Below are 26,698 nucleotides of genomic sequence, written 5' to 3'. Positions count from 1 at the left end.
CAGCTAACTGAAAGGAGACCGTTTCAGCATTTCAGCTAGTTTCAACACAATCTGAGGAACAGCACCTGATTTTCACTTGAGTGGCTTTAGGACATGACATTGAGGTATGACTTCAGAGCATGAACACTCAATTTTATGACATGACAATTCAGTTCACCAGAATGCATTAAAAAAAAGTGAACACCATGTTTACATTTTTGGCAGTGTAGGCACGTTTGAAGGGTTGTGTTTTGTTAATTCAGAGAAGTAAAATGCCTGCATTTGTTTTTAAGATATCTAACATTTGTTTCATCAATAGCCACAGGTGGGTTACCATAAAACTGGAGGTTGGCTAACATGATACCACTATTTAGGAAAGGTGGTAAGGATAAGCCAGCGAACTACAGACTGGTGAACTTGATATCGGTGATGGGCAAGCTGTTGGAGGGAACCCTGAGGGACAGGATTTACATGTATTTGGAAAGGCAAGGACTGATTAGGGATAGTCAACATGGCTTTGTGCATGGGAAATCATGCCTCACAAACTTGATTGAGTTTTTGAAGAAGCAATGAAGAGGATTGATGAGAGCAGAGTGGCGGACATGATCTACTTGGACTTCAGTAAGGCATTCAACAAGGTTTCCCCGTGCGAGACTGGTTAGCAAGGTTAGATCTCAGAATACAAGGAGAACTAGCCATTTGGATACAGAAGGTAGAACACAGAGGGTGGTAGTGGTAGGTTGTTTTTCAGACTGGAGGCCTGTGACCAATGGAGTGCCACAAGGATTGGTGCTGAGTCCACTACTTTTTTGTCGTTTATATCAGTATTTGGATGTGAACATAGGAGGTATTACTTAGTAAGTTTGCAGATGACACCAAAATTGGAGCTGTAGTGGACAGTGAAGATGGTTACCTCAGATTACAACGGGATCTTGATTAGATAGGTCATTGGGCTAAGGAGTGGCAGATGGAGTTTAATTTAGATAAATGCGAGGTGCTGCATTTTGGGAAAGCAAACCTTAGCAGGACTTATACACTTAATGGTAAGGTCAGAGGGAGTGTTGCTGAACAAAGAGATCTTGGAGTGCAGGTTCATAGCTCCTTGAAAATGGAGTCGCACGTAGATAGGATAGTGAAGGAGGAGTTTGGTATGCTTTCCTTTATTGGTCAGAGTATTGAATATAGGAATTGGGAGGTCACGTTGCAGCTGTACAGAACATTGGTTAGGCCACTTTTGGAATATTGCATGCAATTCTGGTCTCCTTCCTATCGAAAACCTGTTGTGAAGCTTGAAAGGATTCAGCAAAGATTTTCAAGGATGTTGTCAGGGTTGGAGGATTTAAGCTATGGGGAGAGGCTGAACAGGCTAGAGCAGTTTTCCCTGGAGCATCAGAGGCTGAGGGGTGATGTTAGAGAGGTTTATAAAATCATGAGGGGCATGGGCAGGGTGAACAATCAAGGTCTTTTCAACATCTCCCTATAGCTCAATTCCTCCAACTCTGGCAACATCCTTGTAAATCTTTTCTGAACCCAAATTGATAAAGATGCCGTATTAAACTGGTCAGACACCAAATCAGCTTACGCCTACATTCATACCAGAGCTAAATGCTCTTGACAATGTGGGCACAACTGCCCCTGAAGCCTTTGCAGTCTCCAGCAGGAGCCAAAATATGCAATGACCCCCTATTTTAGACAAGACTCATCTATAAAAACTCTCAATACTACTTTGAGGCACAGATCTAGATCCCAGAATAATTTTTTCAAGGATTCATTCAGATTAAAGGGGTCTGACTTCTCAGACTACTTGTTATTTTTACTGACCAAAGAGAGCAAGAGATCTTAACGATATCACAGCAAGCTCTGTAGATAACCTACAACTGATATTGGATCTGGCTTGGAAACAGACAGATAGACTTGCCAACAATTATGGGTAAAAATAATGACTGCAGATGCTGGAAACCAGATTCTGGATTAGTGGTGCTGGAAGAGCACAGCAGTTCAGGCAGCATCCAAGGAGCTTCGAAATCTATGTTTCGGGCAAAAGCCCTTCATCAGGAATAAAGGCAGTGAGCCTGAAGCGTGGAGAGATAAGCTAGAGGAGGGTGGGGGTGGGGGTGGGGGTGGGGGTGGGGGTGTCTTCCCAACAATTATTGCAGACAAGTCTGAGAAGGCCTAATGAGTGCTGGGATCCAGGAAAATTAAATTGAATTGGGCTGCGAATAAGTTCTTATCAGTTGATTTGGAGACCATTTAGGCTTCCATATTTTAAGCATATATTACAAGGGGAGGCGATGGCCCAAAGGCATTGTCACTGGACTGTTAGTCCAGGGACCCAGGTAATGTTCTGGGGACCCATGTTCGAATTCCCTCATGGCGGATAGTGGAATCTGAATTCAATTTTAAAAAACCTGGAATTAAGAGTTTAAAAATGACGACCATGAATGCATTGTCTATTGTTGGAAAAACCCATCTGGTTCACTAATGTTCTTTAAGGAAAGAAACGGCCACCCTTACCTGATCTGGCCTATACATGACTCTAGATCCACAGCAATGTCCTCCCTGGGCAAGAAATGCTGTCCCATAATTGAATTTTAAAAATAGGGTCCACTTTCTCCATGTATTCGTATACTGAACATTAGTTCTCATGTGGAAGTATATGCTTTCTCCTACAATTCAGAAGTCTTTAAATGCAGCAACAGCAATGTTTCAAATCCAAACCAGAACTCAAATAAATATTTTCCATTTATCAAGCAACTCCATAATTCTGCCACTTTAGATATTTCGTTTTTAAACATATTTTGTTTTATTATGTACAATAAATGAATTATACCTTAGTGGGTGCAATATACACCAGTACACCATCATCACTATCTCGTAGAACTTTTTCCATGCAGTAATACGAGGCATAAGTTTTTCCTGATGAGGTTGGAGCAACTATCACAGCAGATTCATTGCTGTCCACAGCATCTAGAAGTTCGCGCTGTAATTAATTAGACACAAAAACAACACTAAGAACCACTATAAAATTAGCTCAAACTTTACGCCAGAACAGTCCATGCTCCCAAAAGGGGTACAGCAACACCAGAAAACTTGGGTATATTCTACTCATTTTTTCTGTTGCAAATATGTGCTAACTTGGTATTTTCTAATGTAACATTTTTTATCTCCAATGATATCTTACCTCTTACTGCCAAAAGTGGTGACCTGATGTGACTCAAGTCTTGAAAGTTCCACGTAGGTTTTCTCTACCCAGTATCCCTCAACTCTCTCTCATACAAGTCTTCAGTAAATGTTACTGATTTGAAATTTAACAGTTGAGTTTAAAGTAATTGAACAAATTGAAATGTCCGCGCACACTTGAATTTTGCTTGAATTCAAAAAATAAAATTTACTGCTGAAGCCAAGGTAATCTTACTTCAATGACACTTATTTTGAAACCTTTCTTGACTTAATTAATGTATTTGTAAATTTATATAGTAGTATTTTATAATTACCTGCCATGTGTCTGGAATGAAATGAGCAACTCTAGGATCTGGATCATTTCTTTCATCGCGCAACAAGTAAGGACCCATGAATTTCAGCTGGAAACGAGCAGGTTCAACACCAACTGTGAGCATGTTCTCTTTCTTGGAATTTTTAGAACGTGCCGCTTTCTAGTTGAAAGTAAAAAGAAAATTATGGTTTTACTATTAAGACAGCAATTAAGAAACAAATTGTTTAAATCATTACTAACCACATTCTTCAGCTAAGTCTCACCAAAAGGTTTAATCGATTGTTTCCTGATATGAGTGGATGGTTCTAGAAGGAGAGATTTAATACACTCAGAATATACGGCCTGGCGTTCAAAGCAATGTTAGATGATCGAATTACAACGTCAAATCCTTAAAGGGCTTGGCAAGGTGAATGCTGAGAAAATGCTTCTCTTAATTGGGGAATGGCGTGAGGATGCGGGAGGGTGCATGGGGTACTGTGGAAGACGACAAGATAGATCCTGGAGCAGCCCCCTCCTTTCAGCCCCTCGCCCGTTCACAGTCACACCCACCGTGCTTCAGATGAAGCAAGTACAATATTACTTGTAGTATGCGGTTCGTGATCAGAAGTGCTTCAGATTTTAACTAAAATGTGCAGTTATAAACTGGTGCAGTCAGCATTCTATTGTTTCAAATAAAGTACAGAACAAATTTCCATTTACATAATTTACTCCAATATTTTCAAAACGTATTTGCTACTGTCTCTCTGCTTCAAGACCCTCATGCTTACGGAACTTTTTACAAATATGTTAACATTTCTATGCAGCATTCCAAATGCAAAACCAAGGAAAGAAACAGGCAGTCTTGCTTAAGTTATACAAAGCACTTGGGAAATCACACTTGGAAAACGGTGAACAGCTTTGATTCTCTTTATGTAAGGAGAGATAAACTGGCATTATAGGTGCCCGGAGATTCATTAAATTGATCCCAGGCAAGACAGATTTTAAGGTTGATTGGGTTCAGCTTGTACACCTTAGAGTTCAATAGGATGACTGGAAACCTCAGTGTGACACATAAGATTCTGCCGGGGTTGGATACAGCAGATACACCAGAATGGAAAATCTCAGATTATGGGGGTCACCCGGTTAAGAGATGAGGAGGAACTCGTTCTCTCAGAAGCAAGCGAATCTATGGAATTTGTTACTGAAGATGGGAGTCAAGGCTGGTAATTATCGGCATTCAAGGCTGAAATAGACAAGATGTTTAATTTGTAAGAGAATCAATGGTTATGGAGATAAAACAGAAAAGGGCATTTGAGGATTACCAGATTAGCCATGATTGCATTGAATGATAGGGCAGATTCAATGGGTCAAATGTCCTATTTTAACTCCTAAGTCCTACAGAAACTTAAATATGAAACAAAATAACCACTCAGAATTTAACTTCCTGTCACTGTTTTCATTTGTGTTCATTCAAAACATGAAAATTAATGGAAACTAAGAATCATGCAAAAGTCAATTTAATAGATCACCATGGCGAGTAACTCCAGATCACTGGCAATTAACCTTCAGACAGTGCCCGCTTGTTTTCAATGACAACATAAAAGGGAATGAATCCAGGTTGCTTGGTCAGAGAATTTAAAGCTATTTCACTTCACCTGATCAATGTCTGGGAGACATTGCGCTAATTTGTCAAATCCAAGCTCTTTGAGATAAGTAGCTATCAATTTCAGTTGGTTCTTCTCCATCATCTTTTCGTACTTGTCCAAAATATTGTGAATTCTTTTCATCACTCGACCTGCTATAAGATTGTTTCTCTTGGTGCTTTCTAAAGAAACAAAAATAATCTGATCAATATTGACTTTTACTTGGTTTTAAAATTTCTTAACACATGGGGATAAATGTTATAATTTTGCATTCCTGGCAAAGATCCATTAAATAGAAATGCTTTGAACAAAATTACATGGACCCTTAAATTACAGTTTATCTTGTGCTATACTTTTGACCTTATCCCAACCTGCAGAGCTACTGGTTTGCTTTTGTATACAGAAGTTTATAATGGTGTATTTTACGTTATTTAAGAAAGTTTCACTGCCATCACGAGATGTGCAAGAGATTTGACAGCTAAGGATAGATAAGTGAGGAGCCTGGTCTTCGAAAGCACAGAACATTAGATAATCCTATTCATATAAAGTTTGCCTGTTTAATACCGTAATGACATCCACTCCTGTCACCTTCTCCTTCAAAGTTCTCAACTCTCCTTTAAAATCCTTCATCCCCTCAAAAAATCTTATTGAGATTGCTTCATCCTTTTCCCCTCCGCTTCTGCGGAGTAACTCACTGATTTTAATCACCATCAGCCACAGCTCACCTAGTTTTTCCTCCAATTTCTTAACCTTCCCTTAAGATAAACTGACATCCATTTCATAGCCACTCTTTTGACCATATCACCAAATAGATTCCCCAATTATGATCTCAATCACAGGCAAGGTCATTGCTAACCACTTTGTGTCTATCATTTGATTACCTGACTGGTTCTAAGTCTATCTCCTCCTGTGTCCAACTCTTCAAGTTATTTACAACTCGGAGTCTTCAATGTTCTATTCATAACACTACTTGCCATTGATAGCTGACCCTGCCCTACTTCCAACTTCACTGCTCATGACGCAGCAAAATTCATATGCTCTCCAATCTTGCTTGATTCCTTGTACATTTCCAAACTTCATTTCCACAAATCCAAAAGATCATAAATTTGAAATTATATGTGCATAATGACACCGCCATCCATCATCTGATTCCAATTGGACTGTATCAATTTCAGGCCTTGCTCCTCTTCACATTCTTCTTCATTCTTCCAGAAGAGGCTTCACTATCAGTTTTATGACTAAACATTTCCTGATACCAGTTCCCTCTGTCCCCTTAGACCGTAGCACCAAGTATCTGGAATTAATAGATTAAGTTTGAACATAGAACATAGAAGAATACAGCGCAGTACAGGCCCTTGGGCCCTCGATGTTGCGCCGATCCAAGCCCACCTAAACTACACTAACCCACTATCCTCCATATACCTATCCAATGCCCTCTTAAATGCCCATAAAGAGGGAGAGTCCACCACTGTTACTGGCAGGGCATTCCATGAACTAACGACTCGCTGAGTGAAGAACCTACCCCTAACATCAGTCCTATATCTACCCCCCCTTAATTTAAAGCTATGCCCCCTTGTAATACCCGACTCCATACGCGGGAAAAGGTTCATACTGTCTACCCTATCTAACCCCCTAATCATCTTGTACACCTCAATCAAGTCACCCCTAAACCTTCTTTTCTCTAGTGAAAACAGCCCCAAGTGCCTCAGTCTTTCCTCATACGATTTTCCTTCCATACCAGGCAACATCCTGGTAAACCTCCTCTGCACCCGTTCCAATGCCTCCACATCCTTCCTATAGTATGGCGACCAAATCTGCACACAATATTCCAGATGCGGCCGTACCAGAGTCTTATACAACTGCATCATGACCTCAGGACTCCGGAACTCAATTCCTCTACCAATAAAAGCCAGTACGCCATATGCCTTCCTCACCGCACTATTTACCTGGGTGGCAACTTTCAGAGATCTGTGTACATGGACACCAAGATCCCTCTGTTCATCCACACTACCAAGTATCCGACCATTAGCCCAGTACCCCATCTTTTTGTTATTCTTCCCAAAGTGAATCACCTCGCACTTAGCTACATTGAATTCCATCTGCCACCTTTCTGCCCAGCTCTGCAGCTTCTCTATATCCTGCTGTAACCTGCCACATGCTTCCTCACTGTCAACAACTCCTCCGACTTTCGTATCATCCGCAAACTTGCTCACCCAACCTTCTAACCCCTCTTCCAGGTCATTTATAAAAATGACAAACAGCAATGGTCCCAAAACAGATCCTTGCGGAACACCGCTAGTGACGGCACTCCATGAAGAAACTTTGCCATCAACTACTACCCTCTGTCTTCTTCCATCCAGCCAATTCCTAATCCAAACCTCCAATTCACCCTCAATGCCATATCTCCGTATTTTCTGCAGTAGCCTACCATGGGGAACCTTATCAAACGCCTTACTAAAATCCATATATACCACATCTACCGCTTTCCCCTCATCAACCTCCTTCGTCACCTTTTCAAAGAATTCAATAAGGTTTGTGAGGCACGACTTGCCCTTCACAAAACCATGCTGACTATCCTTGATCACATTATTCCTATCCAGATGTGCATAAATCCTATCCCTTACAATTCTCTCTAAGACTTTGCCCACAACAGAAGTGAGACTCACCGGCCTATAGTTACTAGGGCTATCCCTACTCCCCTTTTTGAACAAGGGAACCACATTTGCTATCCTCCAGTCTTCTGGGACTACTCCTGTAGACAAAGAGGACATAAAAATCAAGGCCAATGGCTCTGCAATCTCCTCCCTTGCTTCCCAGAGAATCCTAGGATAAATGCCATCAGGCATTGAGCTTGTTAATTCAACCTTGCCTGGCACATCCCTTTGTCCATCAAGCCAAACTTCCCCAACTATACCACACAAGCCTACCTCAGAACCCAAATCATTCGCTTGCACCCATCTCCCCTCATGAGCTATCCAAGCCCATCCTGCTGTCCTGTCCATATTCCCATTAACCTCCAATTTCCCTTCCTGGCATTCATTCCAGATGATATCATAACTAGTTAGCAATTCTTCTCCAGGTCAGTTAAAGAACAGCAATGTATGCATGCCTAGCCAGTGATACCCATATCTCATGAATGATTCTTTAAAAATCCACAAGCACTACTCACATCTCTTTCAAAGTCAAACCTCTAAAGAAACTGTCAACGCTACTCTAATCTTGGAAACTCTTGTCTCATTTCTAACTCCCTTCCCTTTTCAAGCTTGTTGAATAGGTCACTGCTTCCCTCAACAATAAATTTTAAGAATCTTAGTCTCTCCACAGATTTCACATGATCAGCCACATTTTCTCCAAAGGCTCTTGTTCACTGACTGAACAGAATTTATCTGGTTTCAATTCTTACCTAATGCCTTCCCTTGCCAGCATCTGCACAGTTACCTCTGGAGTCCATTAAAGATCTTTCCTCAGCCCTCATCCAACTGGCCCTGATGACTCCAGTCATTACAGGGACACCGAAAAACAATTACAAGTGATAATAAAAGTAGTCGAGTTCTTATATTTTTCTGATTAGAACTGGAATAAGGCATCAAGTACTCTCCTGGCTCACCTAAAATATCCACAAGTGCAACAAGTGAGCAGCAATCCCACAGTGCTAAATGGAAAGTGGTACCAGTATCTGAGCTTTAGGAGGTAATAAAATACATGTTAATAATCAAACCATGTTCCTGAAATATCTGTGGTGAGAAGAAAAACTTACATTTGTTGGAAAATCATCTGAAAATTTGCTTAACTTCATACATCTGTTAACTGAAAATAATAAAATTGTTCTAACCTGTCATTTGGCAGTGTTCTACCCAGATTTTAAAGCAGTTTTCAAGCACATCCATCTCTGCAATCAATTTCACGGAGTCACCTGAGCATTTCTTCAAAAACTCCTCAAGCTTTTTAATGCCATGGTCAAAGTTCTCCTGAATCATTTTCATAATGCTCTTTGATATTAAAGTCCATTGTTCCCTTTGTTTCAGATCTTCCTTCTCTTTCTTTTTCCTAATGTTTTCTTCAGCAATTAGATCAGCTTTCTTCTTGGGCTACAAAATAAATATTTCATCTACTTTTAATTTGCTCAGCTTCAAAGAGAACATTAACAATCAACTCAGAAAGACCTACCTTGAAGCTGAAACAGAAGCAGTGAATTGCCACTGGAAAAATTGGGTTCATTGTTGAAATCTGGAGAGCATTTTGCCTTATACATAGATGGCTTGTTGGAAATAAATGTAATTCACTGCTCTCAGCAGAACTTCTCATAGTTGAAATTTGCTATCAGATCAGAGTGCCTGATTTATATCTTTCAATTTTTGACACTCGCTGGTCAGAAATATGAAACTGTGAATGCAATAACTATGTACCCAAATTTCCAAAGTTGAAAAAATATCCTTCTGAGGAAAGGTCACCAGGCCTGAAATGTTCACTTTGCTTGCTCTTCAGATGCTGCTCGACCTGCTGAGCTTTTCCAGCAACATCTGTTTTTGTTTCTGATTCACAGCATCTGCAGTTCTTTCTGTTTTTATTTACACAAACGCTGAATTGTTTAGAAACGTAGAAAGAGTAGGACATTCAGCCCTTCAAGCCTGCCCTACCATTCAATATCATGGCTGACCATCCATCTCAGTATCGTGGTTTCTGTTTTCTCCTTTGATACCTTTACATGCAAGAACTACATCCAACTCCTTCTTGAAAACATTCAAAGGTTTTGGCCTCAACTGCTTTCTGTGGAAGAGAATTCCACAGACTCACCACACTCTAGGCGAAGTAATTTCCCTTCATCTTAGTCCTACATGGCCAAAAGTAAAGCTGTCATAATCCCAGAGGACCATATGGTTGCTCTCTGGTTAGAGACGACCGATAATGGTTTAACTGGAGGGTTAACGTGGAGGAGGGTCCTTCATGGTAGCTTCAGGGGTGTGGGAACTGAACCCACACTGTTGACATCACTCCACATTGCAAATCAGTTGTCCAGCCAACTGAGCTAATCAACAACCCCCTCCACCCCAACACCAAAGAAAAAGCCCTACATCCATTTGCTTAAATTGTAACTCCTGGTTATAGACTCCTTGGTCAGCAGAAATACCTGTTCTGCATTTACCCCTGTCCAGTCCTGATAGAATATCCAATCTCCTCTCATTCTACTATGCCTCATCGAATATAGTCCTAACAACATCTATTCATATCGATCAGATCCAGTCATTCTAGGAACCAGAGTAGGGAGTGTGGTACTGGAAAAGCACAGCAGGTCAGGCAGCATCCGAGGAGCAGGAGAATCAACATTTCGGGCAAAAGCCCTTCATCAGGTTAATTCCTGATGAAGGGCTTATGCGTAAAATGTCGATTCTCCTGCTCCTCGGATACTGCTTGACCTACTGTGCTTTTCCAGTACCACACTCTCGACCCTGATCTCCAGCAGCTGCATTCCTCACTTTCTTCCATTCTTGGGACCAGTCTAGTAAATCTTTTTTGCCCTTGTTTCGTAGCCAGAATCTCCTTCCTCAGACCCAAACTGCATACAACATCCCAGGTGTGATCTCATCAAGACCCTGTACGAGTGCAAGACATCTCTCTGGTTATTATTCAAATCCACTCGTTGTGAAGGCCAACATACCACTTGCCTTCTTCACCACCTGCTGCACATGTTTACTTTCAGCAACTGGTTACAATGACACCCAGGGCTCTTTGCACCTCTCCCTTTCCCAATCTATCACCATTCAGATAATCAGCTATTTTGCTTTTGCACCAGAGTGAGTAACCTCTCATTTATCCATATAATATTACCTCTGCCATCTGTGTGCCCCTCTCTCAATCTGTCCAAATCATACTGCAAAATCTCTGCATCCTTGAGGGTTATTACATTTAGCTTCATCTAAATCATTCATGTACTTTGTGAATAGCTAGGTTTCAAGAACTGGGCCCTGCAGTAATCCACTAGTCACTGCATGCCACTCAGAAAAAGTTTATTCAAATGATTTGTTCATATATTTGGTTGTTGATTATGAAGTGTGTTGTGAAGCACAGGTCCAGTAGTTTGAGTATGCCAACTTTGTTGATGGGTTCAACGTCCTGTTGTCTGTTCTGTATGTCCAGCAGGTTGGCTATTGTTTCTCTGGCTAGGGTTTTGTCGATAGAGGTGAACAGTGTCGTTGCATCGAATGAGACCATGGTTTCCTCCTTGTCTATGTGTATATTTCTGATGATGTCCAAGAATTCCTGTGTTGATTGTATAGTGTCTGGATCTGCTGATCAGGTGTTTCAGTTTCTGCTGTAGTTCTTTTGCCAGTTTGTGTGATGGTGTCCCTGGTAGTGAAACTATGGGTCTGAGTGGGATGTCTGGTTTGTGCACTTTAGGTAGTCCATAGAATCTGGGGGTGTTGTTGCCTTCAGGTTTCATTCTTTGTAGGTCAAACCTGGTTATCTGTCCGTTTTTTTTGCAGGTTCCTCAGTGTGTTTTTTATCCTATTGGTGAGCTATGGGGTGGTGTCAAACTCCCTCTTTTGTTAGGTGTTGGTATCTGCAAGTAGTTGTTGCGCTTTTTGGATGTAGTCTGCTTTGACCGTCATTCTGCCTTTGTCTGCTGGTAGTATGATTATGTTATCATTTCTTAGTGATTTTAGTGCTTCCCTCTCCTTGGTGTTGAGGTTATGTGTTTGTCTTTTCCTTGTTATCAGAGGTCTGATACTTTGTCTCACTGTTTGTTGTGTCTCTTCTGTCAGTCCATTGTTCCTGAGTGTGCATTCTCGTGCCACTAGGAAGTCTGATGTCTTGGCGTCCCTGTGGTTGTAGTTGAGTCCCTTGGCCAGTATTGTTCTTTCCGTGTCTGTGAGCTGTCTGTGGGAGAGGTTTCTAACCCAGGTGTGTGTTGTGGTGTCCTCTCTGTTGTGTGTTAGTTTGGCCATTTTTTCTTTTAGTGCCGTTTTTTTGCGGTGTGTGGTCCTGTTCTGTCCTATGGTGACGGCCTGTTCTATGGTCTGGGTCCATTCCTGATTGGTGGTTTTTGAAATTAACGATTTTTGGCGCGCAATTTCTTGTCTGTATTTGTGAAGTCTGTTGTGAGCGTCTGTAAACTGGCTAAAGAACTACAGCAGAAACTGAAACACCTGATCAGCGGATCCAGACACTATACAATCAACACAGGAATTCTTGGACATCATCAGAAATATACATATAGACAAGGAAGAAACCATGGTCTCATTCGATGTAACGGCACTGTTCACCTCTATCGACAAAACCCTAGCCAGAGAAACAATAGCCAACCTGCTGGACATACAGAACAGACAACAAGACGTTGAACCTATCAACAAAGACAGCACACTCAAACTACTGGACCTGTGCCTCACAACACTTCACATTCAACAACCAAATATATGAACAAATCAACGGTACATCATGGGCTCACCCATCTCTGGACTCATAGCAGAAGCGGTAATGCAAAGATTAGAACAAACAGTCTTACTACAAATTCAACCCAAACTCTGTCAGATATGTGAATGACACCTTTGTAATCATTAAAAACACAGAAATAGAGAACACACACCGGATCATCAGCGCCGCACTCACAGGAATCCGATTCACTAGAGAGGAAGAAAAGGACAACCAACTCCCATTCCTAGACGTGATGGTACAGAGAACACCGAACGGAGAATTCACCACAAAGGTATACAGGAAAGCCACACACACAGACCAAGTCCTGAACTACGAAAGCAACCACCCCAACACACACAAAAGAAGTTGCATCAAGACACTGTTCAAAAGGGCCACAACACACTACAGTACACCAGAACTGCAAAAAGAGGAAGAAGAACACCTATACAATGTATTCGTCAAAAACGGATACCCGCGCAATTTCATCAACAGATGCCTATGGGAAAGACAACGGAACGAGGACATGCCGCAACCCAAAGGACTAGCCACACTACCATACATCAAGAGCATTTCCAAACTGACAGCCAGACTACTGCGACCACTAGGACTCATAACAGCACACAAACCAACAGCCACTCTCAGACAACAACTCACCAGGACGAAGGACTCGATACCCAGCATGAGCAAAACCAATGTAGTGTACAAAATCCCATGCAAGGACTCAACAAAACACTACATAGGACAAACAGGAAGACAGCTATTGATCCGCATCCATGAACACCAACTAGCCACAAAACGACACGACCAGCTATCCTTAGTAGCCACACACTCAGATGACAAGCAACATGAGTTCGACTGGGACAACACTACTATTATAGGACAAGCCAAACAGAGAACTGTCGGGAATTCCTAGAGGCATGGCATTCATCCACAGATTCAATCAATAAGCACATCGACCTGGACCCAATATACCGGCCACTGCAGCGGACAGCTGGAACTGACAACCGGAAACTGCAGATACAATCACTATAAATGCCGGAGGAAACATCACAGAAGCGCTTCACAGGAGGCTATCAAGCACCGAGGATGTCACCTAGACAGGGGACGAAATGTCTGCAACACAAATTCCCAGCTCGGCGAACAGAACCACAGTAATACTATCCCCAATTGCCCTTGCTAGCTGTGGATGGGCCACCTTTCCGTTTTATTTTCCTGCTTGACAGGAATGAACAATCGATGCAGTTCCCCTCTGCACATCAAGTGTTTGCTATTACCTATTCAACATTATCACTTCAGAAAACATTCCCCATTTTATCATACTCAGCTCGCACCTCATACCATTATAGTTTTCTCTATTTAGATTTAGGAACCTAACCTCAGTATTAATTATACTACTCTCCATCTTAATGAAGAATGGTCTCTCATACTGTGATCACTCTGCCCTAAGGGGTTGCACACAGATTGCCAAACGTTCCTTTCTCATTACATAATACCCAGTCTGGAATTGCTTCTTGGAGGTATCAGATACCTCCCCATGCCGTAAAGTGATTTGTTTGGTGCTCATCAGCAAAGCTTTCTAAAAGAAAAAAACATCCATTTGGGTTAATACAAAATAATTACTTACTAAATTTGTGACAATTTGTAAGAAAAACATGTAATAGCAATTCCATAATCTGATTTTTAAAAATATAAAAACTAATAATAAAACTGATAAGGCATTTTAAAACTCTCAGATATTACTTACCGGTAACTTTTTGCCTTTCCCACTTATGACATTGGACAGTTTTGGTGCTGTGGTTGTTGCCCCTTGCACATTGGTAATAATGTTCTTTGTGATATTGCCCTCTAGTGTTGATCCATAGAATCGGTGAAATCGGACCAACTTCTGATAGCTTCGAAGCATGCGTTTCCTCACCACAGGATCATTTGTTTTCTCTCCTGTGCAGACATTAAATTGATAAGAATAAAACACAAACAGAACATTGTGTTAACTTTCCGTTCAGTTAGGATTAGTAGCCCAGAAATTACTATCAATGTAACATACTCGACATAATTGGAACATCACGCAAAGTGTGGTGCATTTACAGAATGAGCTGACAAAAGTAGTGGTGGAGGCTGGTATAATATAATTGCAGCCTTTAAAAGGCATCTGAATGGGTATATGAATAGGAAAGGTTTAAAGGGATATGTGACTATATTAGGTTAGGATATCCAGTCAGCATGGATGAGTTGGACCAAAGGGTCTGTTTCCCTGCTGTACTTCACTATGACTCGACAGAGCGTAGAACAGTACAGCACCGTAGAAGCCCTTCGTCCTTCTTCATGCCAGCCTTCTATGCAACAATTAAAATAGTTACAGTTGATACCTAATGAAATAAAACCCTACATGTTGCTACAGCAGACAGCCTTAAATCAAATATGGATTTGTCATTTAAAACTGAATACTTATACCTGATCAATATTGCATAGATTTTACAGGATTAAATAAACAAGATTACTTGGCACAAATCGGTTATTAACAAACTTACCAAATGTTGACGCTTTGGTCCTTTCATAATCATCACTGAGTGGTTTATCCAAAGACCAATCCAAAAGATTATCAAACATTTTGTTTTCAGAAAGTGATGTGACCACAGAACTGTCCCTGTATTAAAAAAAAATTTCATTACCACACAATGAGACAGTTTATAGCTTGTGAAATATCACCAGCGGGCAAACATGCAAGCTTTTGGCTTAAGAATTGGCTTCCTATTTCATGCTTTCCCACACTATTTAAATCAGCACTTCTTTTGCCTCTGCAAAGGAGAACTTAAAATCAGCACAATTCAAATATACATAGACTCATATATAGCAGGGAAACAGATCCTTCCGTCCAACTCGTCCATGCCAACCAGATATCCTAACCTAATCTAGTCCCATTTGCCAGCATTTGGCCCAAAACCCTCTAAATCCTTCCTATTTATATAAGACCCAGATGCCTTTTAAATGTTGTACTTGTACCAGCCTCCACCACTTCCTCTGGCAGCTCATTCCATATATGCACAACCCTCTGAAAATGTTGCCTGGGGTCCCCTTTATATCTTTCCCCTCTCACCCTAAACCAATGCCATCTAGTTCTGAACTCCTCCACCCCAGGGAAAAGACTTGTCTATTTACCCTATACATGCCCCTCATGATTGTACAAACCTCTAAGGTCACTACCTAGCCTCAGACGCTCCAGGGAAAACAGCCCTAGCCTATTCAACCTCTCCCTATAACTCCAAATTCCAATCATAGCAACATCCTTGTAAATCTTTTTTGAACTCTTTCAAGTTTCACAACAACCTTTCAATAGGAAGGAGACCAGAATTGCACGCAATATTCCAACAGTGGCCTCACCAACATCCTGTACAGCCGCAACATGACCTCCCAATTCCTATTATCAACACTTTGACCAATAAAGGAAAGCATACCAAACGTCTTCTTCACTACCCTATCCACCTGCGACTCCACTTTCAAGGAACTATGAAGCTGCACTCCAAGGTCTCTTTGCTCAACAACACACCCAAGGCCTTACTATTAAGTGTATAAGTCCTGTTAAGATTTGCTTTTCCAAAATGCAGCACCTCATTTCTCTAAATTAAACTCCACCTGCCATTCCTCAGCCCATTGGCCCATCTGATTAAGATCCCGTTGTAATCTGAGGTAACCTTCTGCGCTGTCCACTACACCTCCAATTTTGGTGTCTCTGCAAACTTACTGAATATACCTCATGTTCAAATCCAAATCATTTATATAAATGACGAAAAGTAGTGGTCCCAGCACCGATCCTTGTGGCATTCCACTGGTCACAGGCCTCCAGTCTGAAAAGCAACCTTCCACCAATACATCTGTCTTCTACCTTGGAGCCAGTTCTGTATCCCAATAGCTAGTTCTCCCTGCATTCGAGAGATATAACCTTGCTAAACAGTCTACCATGAGGAACCTTGACGAACACTTTACTGAAGGCGTTCGACCAGGCGTCCAGTCAGAAAATACTAACATGCTCTGTAAAACATATGCAACCCTCAATACATCTACAGCTAAATTATGCTTAGCCAATTCCATCATCTGACCCACTGACATCCCTATTACATGCCTTTACACATCTCCCATGCCACTCATCTTAAGTGATTTTATCTTCTACATTATTCCAATTGGAGACCACCACTCCTGTGCTCCTGCTCCTCTCCCATATCACCTTTGTGTACACTGTCTCCCTCCCCCTTCTACTCTGCTCCCCAAATCCCCAGAAATGCCCTTACCTTCCAGCCAAACTATCAGTTTTTGGTCTTCCCTTACATTCTACTTTTTTTCAAATTTACCAATCACATACATCCACATCACCAGAAACACGTTCTTGGAGCTCTTTCTCCCCCCCCACCTCGGGTAATGTTTTTTGTTGTACTCTCATGCTTCACTGCTCTTTTTCACCACAAACAGCCCTTTGTCACTTACTACTGATCCACCTCACAAGATCCAGTTCTTTGCACACTCTACATGCTTCCGCAAGCAAAGTCCCCACCCCCCCCCCAAACAAAGCAGTCAGCAGATCAATTTTAAAAAGGGCAAAAATGCACAAAATTATAAATTTAATTCAAATACTGTACATCTCTATGACTTACTTGCTTAATACAGGCATAACCTTTAAAACATCTCCAGCATATTCTTCAACCAGGGGAATGTTCACTGGGATGAAACCTACTTCAGGAAGTACCTCCACAGTACATTCTGGTAAAACAAAGGCAACACAATAATGACACTACCCAATTGTTAGAACACATTTTAAAACTATTAATTTTTCATGTAGCGAAATATAACATGCAAGCTTCACAAAGCAACATTCGATTTTTTTCTATTAAGCCCATCACACGTTACCATATCATTTAAATCTATTTATTTCCAGGATAGCTGATACTATTACTCATCTCCGACACATTGTACAAGCCATCTGTGATACTACAATTCAGCTCTTTTGATTCCTTCCTTCTAACTTGCCCACCACAAAGCATACTGCACTAGTTCCTGGTCCATTAAAACCTGACATGAGCTCAAAGCTCCCCCTCCTCAGCAAGTTCTAAATCACTTCTAAATATTCTGAAACAATAAGGGCATGCAAGAATCTGCAGCCTATTTTCAGAAATATATTTGGTTTTCAAATGACACTATGACAGTGCAAGTGGATGCCATGTTGGATAATTAGATGGGGAAGAATTTGTTCGTTTATGAAATGGATCTCCCCAAAACTGGTCAAATGTGTGTTAACTACAATCTATTGAAAACAATCCGTGATCCTATTGGGGAAAACGAAACTTTACTGTTGGGGAAATCATGGTAGAGCAGTAATATCACTGGACTAGTAAACGGAGACCCAGACAAATGGGTTCAAATCCCAACATGAAAAGAGTGGATTTCAAGTTCAAATATATTTTAGAAATCTGGAATTAGAAGCCAGTAAAATTGTGACTATGGAAGAGTCATTTAAGTGTATGTGTGAGAAGGAAATCTGCCATCTTAACTGCCCCCTGAAATATCTCAGCAAGCTACTCGGATCAAGGTTAACTACTGATTGACAACAAGGAGTTTTCTATGGGTACATAAATCATGAAAGGATTGCACATGGAGTAGGGTTGATTAGGGCTGAGAAAACAGTATAAGTTGAAACAAGGGTCATGGATACCTTACATCTGTTTCTACCAAGGAAGCAGATGCCACCAAGGTCATGGTGAAAGAGGAGAGTATTCAGTCGCTGAAAGAGTTCAAGTCTGATAATGTGATATTGGATAAACTGCTCATTCCTAAAGTTGACAAGGCAACAGGATTGGATGAGATGCATCTAAGGATATTGAAGGAAGCAAGTGAAAACTGCATAAGTACTGACAATGAAATTTCAGTCTTCCTTAGATTCAGGATGCTGCTGGAGGACTGGAGAATTGCAGACATATGTCCTTGTCTGGATGCAAGGATAAACCCAGCAATTACAGACAACTCAGTTTAACTTGGTGGTGAGAAAGTGTCTAGAAATAATAATTTAGGACAGAATCAATAGTCCACCGAGAAACAAAAGGTTAATAAAGAGAAACCAGTATAGATTTCCTGATGGACTATGTCCAACCTGCATGGAGTGCTCCTAAAGAGATAAAGTTGTTGAGAACAATGCAATTGTCATAATGTACATGGACTTCCAGAAAGTAATTAGATAGACTGACGCACATCAGCCAAGTTAAATTAAAAGGAATAATAACACTAGTTTAAAAAAATGTCTGAGTGATAGGAAAAAGTAATGATTAGTGGATATTTTTTCAGCCTGTGTAAAGTTTATGAAGGAGTTCCTCAGCATTTCGTATTGGGACTTTTATTTTCTAGATCTTGGGGACAATGAACAATCATACATTTTAAAGACAATACAAAACTTGGAAGCATTGTAAACTGTGAGAAAGACAGTGTAGAACTCCAAATGACATGGGCAAGTGGGTGGAATGAGCATATAGGTGTAGATAAAGTTCAAGAGTAATTTGATACATTTTTGGTAGAAAGAAGGTAGAGACAATTAAAATTAAAGGGTACTATTCTAAAGAATGCCCAGGAGTAAAGAGCTGAGTGCGTAAGTCATTAAAGGTGGTAGGACAGTCCAAGAGAGCAATTACATAAACATACAGATTTCATTAACAAGAATATAGAAATGAAGAGCAAAGAATTTGTGCTGAATTTGCATAGTTAGACCTCAAAGTTGCATGTAGTTTGGATTCATTTTCTCAATTTACAGCCAAACTTCAGGAAGGATGTGAACATTCTAGAAAAATGGCATATGACATTTTCAAGCATCTGGAATAGGTAGGTATGGAGAACCTGTTCCTACATGCGAAATTTGGAAAGTAGTTTGTACAAGCTAACAGAAACATAGAAGACAGGAGCAAGAGTAAGCCAGTCAATATAATGACGGATGATCAGAGCTCAATATCCAAACCCACCCTCCCCAAATGTCTCGTTTCCTTCAGCCGGAAGAGGTCTCTCTACCTTCTTAAAAACAATGTTTTGGCCTCAACCCCACCTTCTGTGGTAATGAATTCCACAAGCTGAAGACATTCATTTCAATCTCAAAATGTTAACCCCTTATCCATTGCAAACATCCTTCCTGCATCTAAGCTGTCTAGTGCTGTTTGAATTTTAAATGTTTCTATGAGATTTGACCCCCACCCCATTCTTCTAACCTCCAGTGAATCAACTTGGCAAACCCTTCCTATATTCTCTCTATAGCACGAGGACCCGTCTTCAGATAAGGAGACCAAAACTGCACTCAATATTCCAGGCATGGCCTCAACAATGCTCAATGTAGTTGCAGCAAGATATCTTTGTTCGTGTACTTGCATCCCCTCGCTCTAAAGACTGACAAATTATTTACCTTTTTTTAAAGGACTGCTGTACCTGCACACCTAGGTCTTGCTGAAGATTCATTCTCTCAATTTACAGCCAAATAATAATCTGCCTTCCTATACTTGCTGCCAAAGTGGATAACCTCATACTTATCTATTTATACTGTAAATGTGATGAGAAAAAGACTTTTTCATACAGCAAGTAGTTATAGTCTACAAGTGCGAATGCAGATTCGATCAAGGTGCTCAAGAAGATATAAGAAGATTATTTGAACTGAAATAATGTGCAGGGTTAGAGGGCAAAGGGAGGTGAATGGCATGGAGCCATAATGGTCATTCACAGTCAGTGCAGGCAAGATAGGCCAAATGGCTGCCTCCTACACTAACCATTTTGTGATGCTATGTCCAGTCACAACTGAAATAAAGAAGCATGGCAGCCATCTACTCAGAAAAAAACTATTCTGTAAAGCTAATATTTATTTGTTCATCTGCTAAAATTACGTGGAAAAAGTAGCAAAAACCCCAAGGAAATATACTTGCAGAGAGCAGTCAATTTAAAGAATAAACCATATTAAGTCTTATACACGAGTGCTGAATATAAAATATTTAGTTTGACTAGATAATATTTGAGAATATAGCATTCCGTTCTGTATACTCTTATACAAAGTAGATTAATGGAAAGGAAACAGCCTAAACTAATGAGAACAATAACAAAATAAACACTGTTAGGCTTGAAAAAAGGCTTGAATTGATTCAGTGCTTCTGTGAAAAGAATAAATTAATGAGATATAATAAAGTTTTAATTATTAAATTTTTGGGAGTAACTAGCAGAAGATTATTCCCAAAGACAGACAACTAGTCATGAAAGGCCTCTGTTCTGGTGACAATCCTGTGATAGAAGGAAATACAGGGCAAAACCTTCCTCAACCATTTTCCTGGCCCACTCAGATTAGTACATGAACTGTTTTCCCACAAAGCAGCTTTCAAAGCAGAGTAAATTATTTATAAAGAAAATTGTTCAAGTGCTTGAAAAGAGTTTTTTTTTCCAAAAAGTCTCTCTTCATGGATATTCAGTCCCACTCTCCAAAAATCAGACCAAACTGGTTTTACTTCTTCACTGAATCTTGTTCACCGCCTCTTTAACAGAGCTGTGTGGTTCCAGATCCATCTAACTGCTCCACTTCAATTCTTTTGTTTGCACCAATGAATTGGTCATGGCTTTATTCTATTGCAATCTTGACAACTCCTCCGGAACCCCTTCGTGTCTTCAGACTCAAATTTTCTGTGTAATTTCATCATTTCCACTTTTCAGTTGTCAGCTGAGACTTCAGATGACTCAGTCCTACATTAGGAGTTCCCTCACTAAATCTTTCCACTTTCCAGAAACCTCTCTGTAGCCTCTTGAATTTGTTTATTCCCTGATTCAATTCAAACATTATGCAAACAGTAAAGATTCAATATTTGTACACAATGAATCTTTGATATATTTCCTAGTACGAAGAACCCTTACTTAGATCAAAGCTACCAGAAAATATTACATAACCATCGCGTTAAAACTTAATTACCTTCTTTAATTAAGCCATCATTCTCTTGCACCAGCAGCTTTGATGCAATTTGCAAAGGAAATGCATTCCCAATGTCACATTCAGAAATTAAGCTGGTCAAACCGTCCCACATTTGCCTGCACTCTTTTTCAATTACCTCTCCCAGAGAAATGGAATCTGTATAATAAAAACAGATAATGTTCAATATAGTAAACCGCGCTATCTTTGCAGTACAAAAATACTTGAAGAAAGAAAAGCCCTATTATTGCCAATGTAACTTTGGCTGGGAATACTGTAAAATCAGTGCTATTACATTCAAGTATTTACAGCATAGCTTTATTCAGGACATTTCCAAATTATGAGTCAGTATTGCATTCATATTGGCATGATTCTTTTTGTTTATTTTTATCCATGGCTAGATCAGCATTGTTAGCTCCTAGCTGCAGTCGGGAAGAGTCTTGTGATCAGCCTACTTCAAATACCGTTGGAGAGACACCCACCCATAATGCTGTTAGGAAGGAAGTTCCAGAAGACTGACTCGGAGTGTGAAGGAAAAGTGATAACGTTTCATGTCAAGATGATGTGAAACTTGGAAGGGAAATTGCAGGTGGTGATGCTGCATGGCAGCTGCTGTCTTTGTCCTTCTAAGTGGTAGAAATCACTGGTGTCAAAGCAGAACTGACAAACTTCTTTACTGAATCTTGTACACCACTGCATTCGTGATGAAAGGAGCAAATGTTTAGTATGGTGCCTTGGGAACTAAGCAAGCAGGCTGCTTCATCATGGATGGTATCCAATCTCTAGAATTGGAATGAGCTGCACTAGTCCAAGTAACTGGACAGTATAGCATCACACTGCTTGCTTGTGCTCACCAGATGGTGTTCAGACTTAATAGAATCAGAGATGAGTTAATATCTGCAGAATTCCCAAAATCTTACCTGCTCTTGTAACCACAGTATTTTTATTGCTGGTCCAATTAAGTTCTGAACAATAGCAAACCCATCCCCAAGGATGTTAGATAGTGATTCATGAATGGAAGTTTACTTGCGGGGTTTGGAAATTCCACACTCAAATAAAAAAAATTCTAATACTTCTAAGCCACTTGGCTAATCAAGTGGATGTCTCTGTTCATACAGGATAGAAAATACTGTTGCACTGTCCAATTACCTTTGAGGTTAGTTATGTGCATGTAACTCTCAGAAGGCATACAAGTGGCCTGTGGCAGAATCTGGCTTGATGAGATTGCCGAGTTTTCTTCACTCCATGTTTTGAAATCTGAAAACGGGTAAAGCTATTTTGCACCACGAGGCACACACTCAACAGTGGAGACATGAGCATGAGACATATCAACATAAGGACTGCAGAGATATAATGCTCTCAAGGATACAAAGTCGACTTGACTGACTTCAAACAATTGGCAACAACCTTTTCATTTTTTGGTCAACTCTACTTGGATAGATGCACAAACAGTAGAGGGGAATGGACAGATAAGTTACAAAAGTAGTTTCTGTATCTGACCTGGAACTAATTTGGGACTGCTGCAGCAGTTGTCAATGCTGAAGTTGAAAAAAAAAGTTCAAAACTACAAAAAATCAAGCAAACAAAGTAAATGGGTAATTTGTCCTCTTTCAAAAACATTACCTGCACGATCTGTCATTGTGCTGCAACCAACTGCCAATCTTGTTAATAGTAGTCTATCACTCAAGTCACATAAATGCATCAGGTCACTTCTCGAGCTCTTTGTGATATCAAGGTTCTTTAGGACGAAATGCTCATTCATATTAATCTGTGAATGAAATTTTGAAAATGTGAAAAAGTGTAATATCCCCATCGTTCCTAATTTTAAACAAAGCCACCTGTTCGTGGTGTAAATATTTTTCCTAACACTTTGTTAGGAACTAGCACTGACCATTTTAAAGGCTGGTTCTATACATTCAAAAGGCCAGAGTTATTTTGTGGGGTCCGATGGAGACTGTTAAATTAGGCAGATTTCAGAAGTAACTCGACTGACTCTCCCAAGCGAAGACTAAGACAACTTCATTCATTCGTTAGGGTGGATTTAAATTTGGATTCTACTGGTGAAATTTCAGTATCTAACATTCTGACTCTGTTCATACACTTACTGCATCATGTTTAAGTTAAAACACTTATAAACAGACAGCATGCAAATAACATTTTATAATACTGTTCAGAAATGCAGAGATTCATTCGTATGGGGTATACTTATTTTACCAAAACAAAATGGACAAAGTATACCCAATTCAGGAGTAAGACTGCCAATATTCAATCAGCACAACATCTTCCAAAACGTATCTGAGTAACTGGTCAAAGGCCTGTTGAAGGATCCGGTTTCAAAATAAAAGCTGGTCGCAAAATAGATTTGGAAATTCTCATTTTGTTGGTGGAGTCAACCACAAGACTTGCCACACAGCTCAGTTTGTTGATATATCTTTAATCATGAAATGCGGATGTTACTAGCTCAGCTCTAACTACCGGCAAGGTGGTGGTGAGCTGCCCTCCTGAAGTACATTAACGCATAGGGGTACACGAATCAGATAGCAATGGTGTTCCAGGGTTTTGACCTAGCGACAACAAAGTGATATAATTCCAAGTCAGGATGATATGTAGTTTGGATAACTAGAGGTTGAGTCCATTTGCAAGTCTTGTTCTTCTCGGTAGTAGAGGTCATGGGCTTGGAAGGGGACGCTGAAGGAGCCCATGTCAGTTGCTGCAGTACATCTTGTAGATGGTACACAACGCTCCTGGTACTGGGCATCAGTGGTGAAGTGTTGAGGAAAATAGAATGTATCTGCAAATATAATTCTATAAATACAAATTCACCCCATAAACGCATGAATGTGTACACGTGCAAGAGAGAGACAGAACGAGTGTATGCGCACGTGTGTACATGCCTGAGAGCGCGGAGGAGAGCGCGCGCGCGCGGAGGAGAGCGAGAGCGCGCGGAGGAGAGCGAGCGCGCGCGGAGGAGAGCGAGCGCGCGCGGAGGAGAGCGAGCGCGCGCGGAGGAGAGCGAGCGCGCGCGGAGGAGAGCGAGCGAGCGCGGAGGAGAGCGAGCGAGCGCGGAGGAGAGCGAGCGAGCGCGGAGGAGAGCGAGCGAGCGCGGAGGAGAGCGAGCGCGCGCGGAGGAGAGCGAGCGCGCGCGGAGGAGAGCGAGCGCGCGCGGAGGAGAGCGAGCGCGCGCGGAGGAGAGCGAGCGCGCGCGGAGGAGAGCGAGCGCGCGCGGAGGAGAGCGAGCGCGCGCGGAGGAGAGCGAGCGAGCGCGGAGGAGAGCGAGCGAGCGCGGAGGAGAGCGAGCGAGCGCGGAGGAGAGCGAGCGAGCGCGGAGGAGAGCGAGCGAGCGCGGAGGAGAGCGAGCGAGCGCGGAGGAGAGCGAGCGAGCGCGGAGGAGAGCGAGCGCGCGCGGAGGAGAGCGAGCGCGCGCGGAGGAGAGCGAGCGAGCGAGGAGGAGAGCGAGCGAGGAGGAGAGCGAGCGCGGAGGAGAGCGAGCGAGCGCGGAGGAGAGCGAGCGAGCGCGGAGGAGAGCGAGCGAGCGCGGAGGAGAGCGAGCGAGCGCGGAGGAGAGCGAGCGAGCGCGGAGGAGAGCGAGCGAGCGCGGAGGAGAGCGAGCGAGCGCGGAGGAGAGCGAGCGAGCGCGGAGGAGAGCGAGCGAGCGCGGAGGAGAGCGAGCGAGCGCGGAGGAGAGCGAGCGAGCGCGGAGGAGAGCGAGCGAGCGCGGAGGAGAGCGAGCGAGCGCGGAGGAGAGCGAGCGAGCGCGGAGGAGAGCGAGCGAGCGCGGAGGAGAGCGAGCGAGCGCGGAGGAGAGCGAGCGAGCGCGAAGGAGAGCGAGCGAGCGCGAAGGAGAGCGAGCGAGCGCGAAGGAGAGCGAGCGAGCGCGAAGGAGAGCGAGCGAGCGCGAAGGAGAGCGAGCGAACGCGAAGAGAGCGAGCGAGCGCGAAGGAGAGCGAGCGAGCGCGAAGGAGAGCGAGCGAGCGCGAAGGAGAGCGAGCGAACGCGAAGGAGAGCGAGCGAGCGCGAAGGAGAGCGAGCGAGCGCGAAGGAGAGCGAGCGAGCGCGAAGGAGAGCGAGCGAGCGCGAAGGAGAGCGAATGAGAGCGAGCGAATGAGAGCGAGCGAGCGAGAATGAGAGCGAGCGAGCGAGAATGAGAGCGAGCGAGCGAGAATGAGAGCGAGCGAGCGAGAATGAGAGCGAGCGAGAATGAGAGCGAGCGAGCGAGAATGAGAGCGAGCGAGCGAGAATGAGAGCGAGCGAGCGAGAATGAGAGCGAGCGAGCGAGAATGAGAGCGAGCGAGCGAGAATGAGAGCGAGCGAGCGAGAATGAGAGCGAGCGAGCGAGAATGAGAGCGAGCGAGCGAGAATGAGAGCGAGCGAGCGAGAATGAGAGCGAGCGAGCGAGAATGAGAGCGAGCGAGCGAGCATGAGAGCGAGCGAGCGAGCATGAGAGCGAGCGAGCGAGCGAGAGAATGAGAGCGAGCGAGAGAATGAGAGCGAGCGAGAGAATGAGAGCGAGCGAATGAGAGCGAGCGAGAGAATGAGAGCGAGCGAATGAGAGCGAGCGAGCGAATGAGAGCGAGCGAGCGAATGAGAGCGAGCGAGCGAATGAGAGCGAGCGAGCGAATGAGAGCGAGCGAGAGAATGAGAGCGAGCGAGAGAATGAGAGCGAGCGAGAGAATGAGAGCGAGCGAGAGAATGAGAGCGAGCGAGAGAATGAGAGCGAGCGAGAGAATGAGAGCGAGCGAGAGAATGAGAGCGAGAGAATGAGAGCGAGCGAATGAGAGCGAGCGAGAGAATGAGAGAGAGAGAATGAGAGAGAGAGAATGAGAGAGAGAGAATGAGAGCGAGAGAATGAGAGCGAGCGAGCGAATGAGAGCGAGCGAGCGAATGAGAGCGAGCGAGCGAATGAGAGCGAGCGAGAGAATGAGAGCGAGCGAGCGAGAGAATGAGAGCGAGCGAGCGAATGAGAGCGAGCGAGAGAATGAGAGCGAGCGAGCGAGAGAATGAGAGCGAGCGAGCGAGAGAATGAGAGCGAGCGAGCGAATGAGAGCGAGCGAGCGAATGAGAGCGAGCGAGCGAATGAGAGCGAGCGAGAGAATGAGAGCGAGCGAGAGAATGAGAGCGAGCGAGCGAGAGAATGAGAGCGAGCGAGCCAGAGAATGAGAGCGAGCGAGCCAGAGAATGAGAGCGAGCGAGAGAATGAGAGCGAGCGAGAGAATGAGAGCGAGCGAGAGAATGAGAGCGAGC

At 42.7% G+C, this 26,698-nt stretch overlaps 1 protein-coding gene across 1 annotated transcript in view; it reads right to left on the bottom strand.

Moving 5' to 3' along the window:
* LOC122554097 (putative ATP-dependent RNA helicase DDX60) overlaps positions 1-26,698 on the bottom strand; it is a 101,391-nt gene that overhangs the window by 44,500 nt on the left and 30,193 nt on the right. Inside the window, exons 8-16 of the mRNA XM_043698564.2 lie at positions 23,081-23,225; positions 21,461-21,616; positions 17,148-17,253; positions 15,033-15,148; positions 14,249-14,442; positions 8,927-9,182; positions 5,107-5,276; positions 3,474-3,632; positions 2,810-2,959 (exon numbers count right to left, since the gene is read on the bottom strand). Of these exons, the coding sequence (XP_043554499.2) occupies positions 2,810-2,959; positions 3,474-3,632; positions 5,107-5,276; positions 8,927-9,182; positions 14,249-14,442; positions 15,033-15,148; positions 17,148-17,253; positions 21,461-21,616; positions 23,081-23,225 (1,452 nt within the window). The remainder of the gene's footprint in view (positions 1-2,809; positions 2,960-3,473; positions 3,633-5,106; positions 5,277-8,926; positions 9,183-14,248; positions 14,443-15,032; positions 15,149-17,147; positions 17,254-21,460; positions 21,617-23,080; positions 23,226-26,698) is intronic.

The sequence above is a fragment of the Chiloscyllium plagiosum genome, unplaced genomic scaffold (genome assembly GCF_037043375.1).
Source record: "Chiloscyllium plagiosum isolate Xiang-an unplaced genomic scaffold, Cpla_swu_hap1 HiC_scaffold_1, whole genome shotgun sequence".
In the NCBI taxonomy this organism is placed as follows: Eukaryota; Metazoa; Chordata; class Chondrichthyes; order Orectolobiformes; family Hemiscylliidae; genus Chiloscyllium; species Chiloscyllium plagiosum.
The sequence above is the reverse complement of the archived record's forward strand: the minus strand, read 5'-3'. Positions and strand labels throughout refer to the sequence as shown.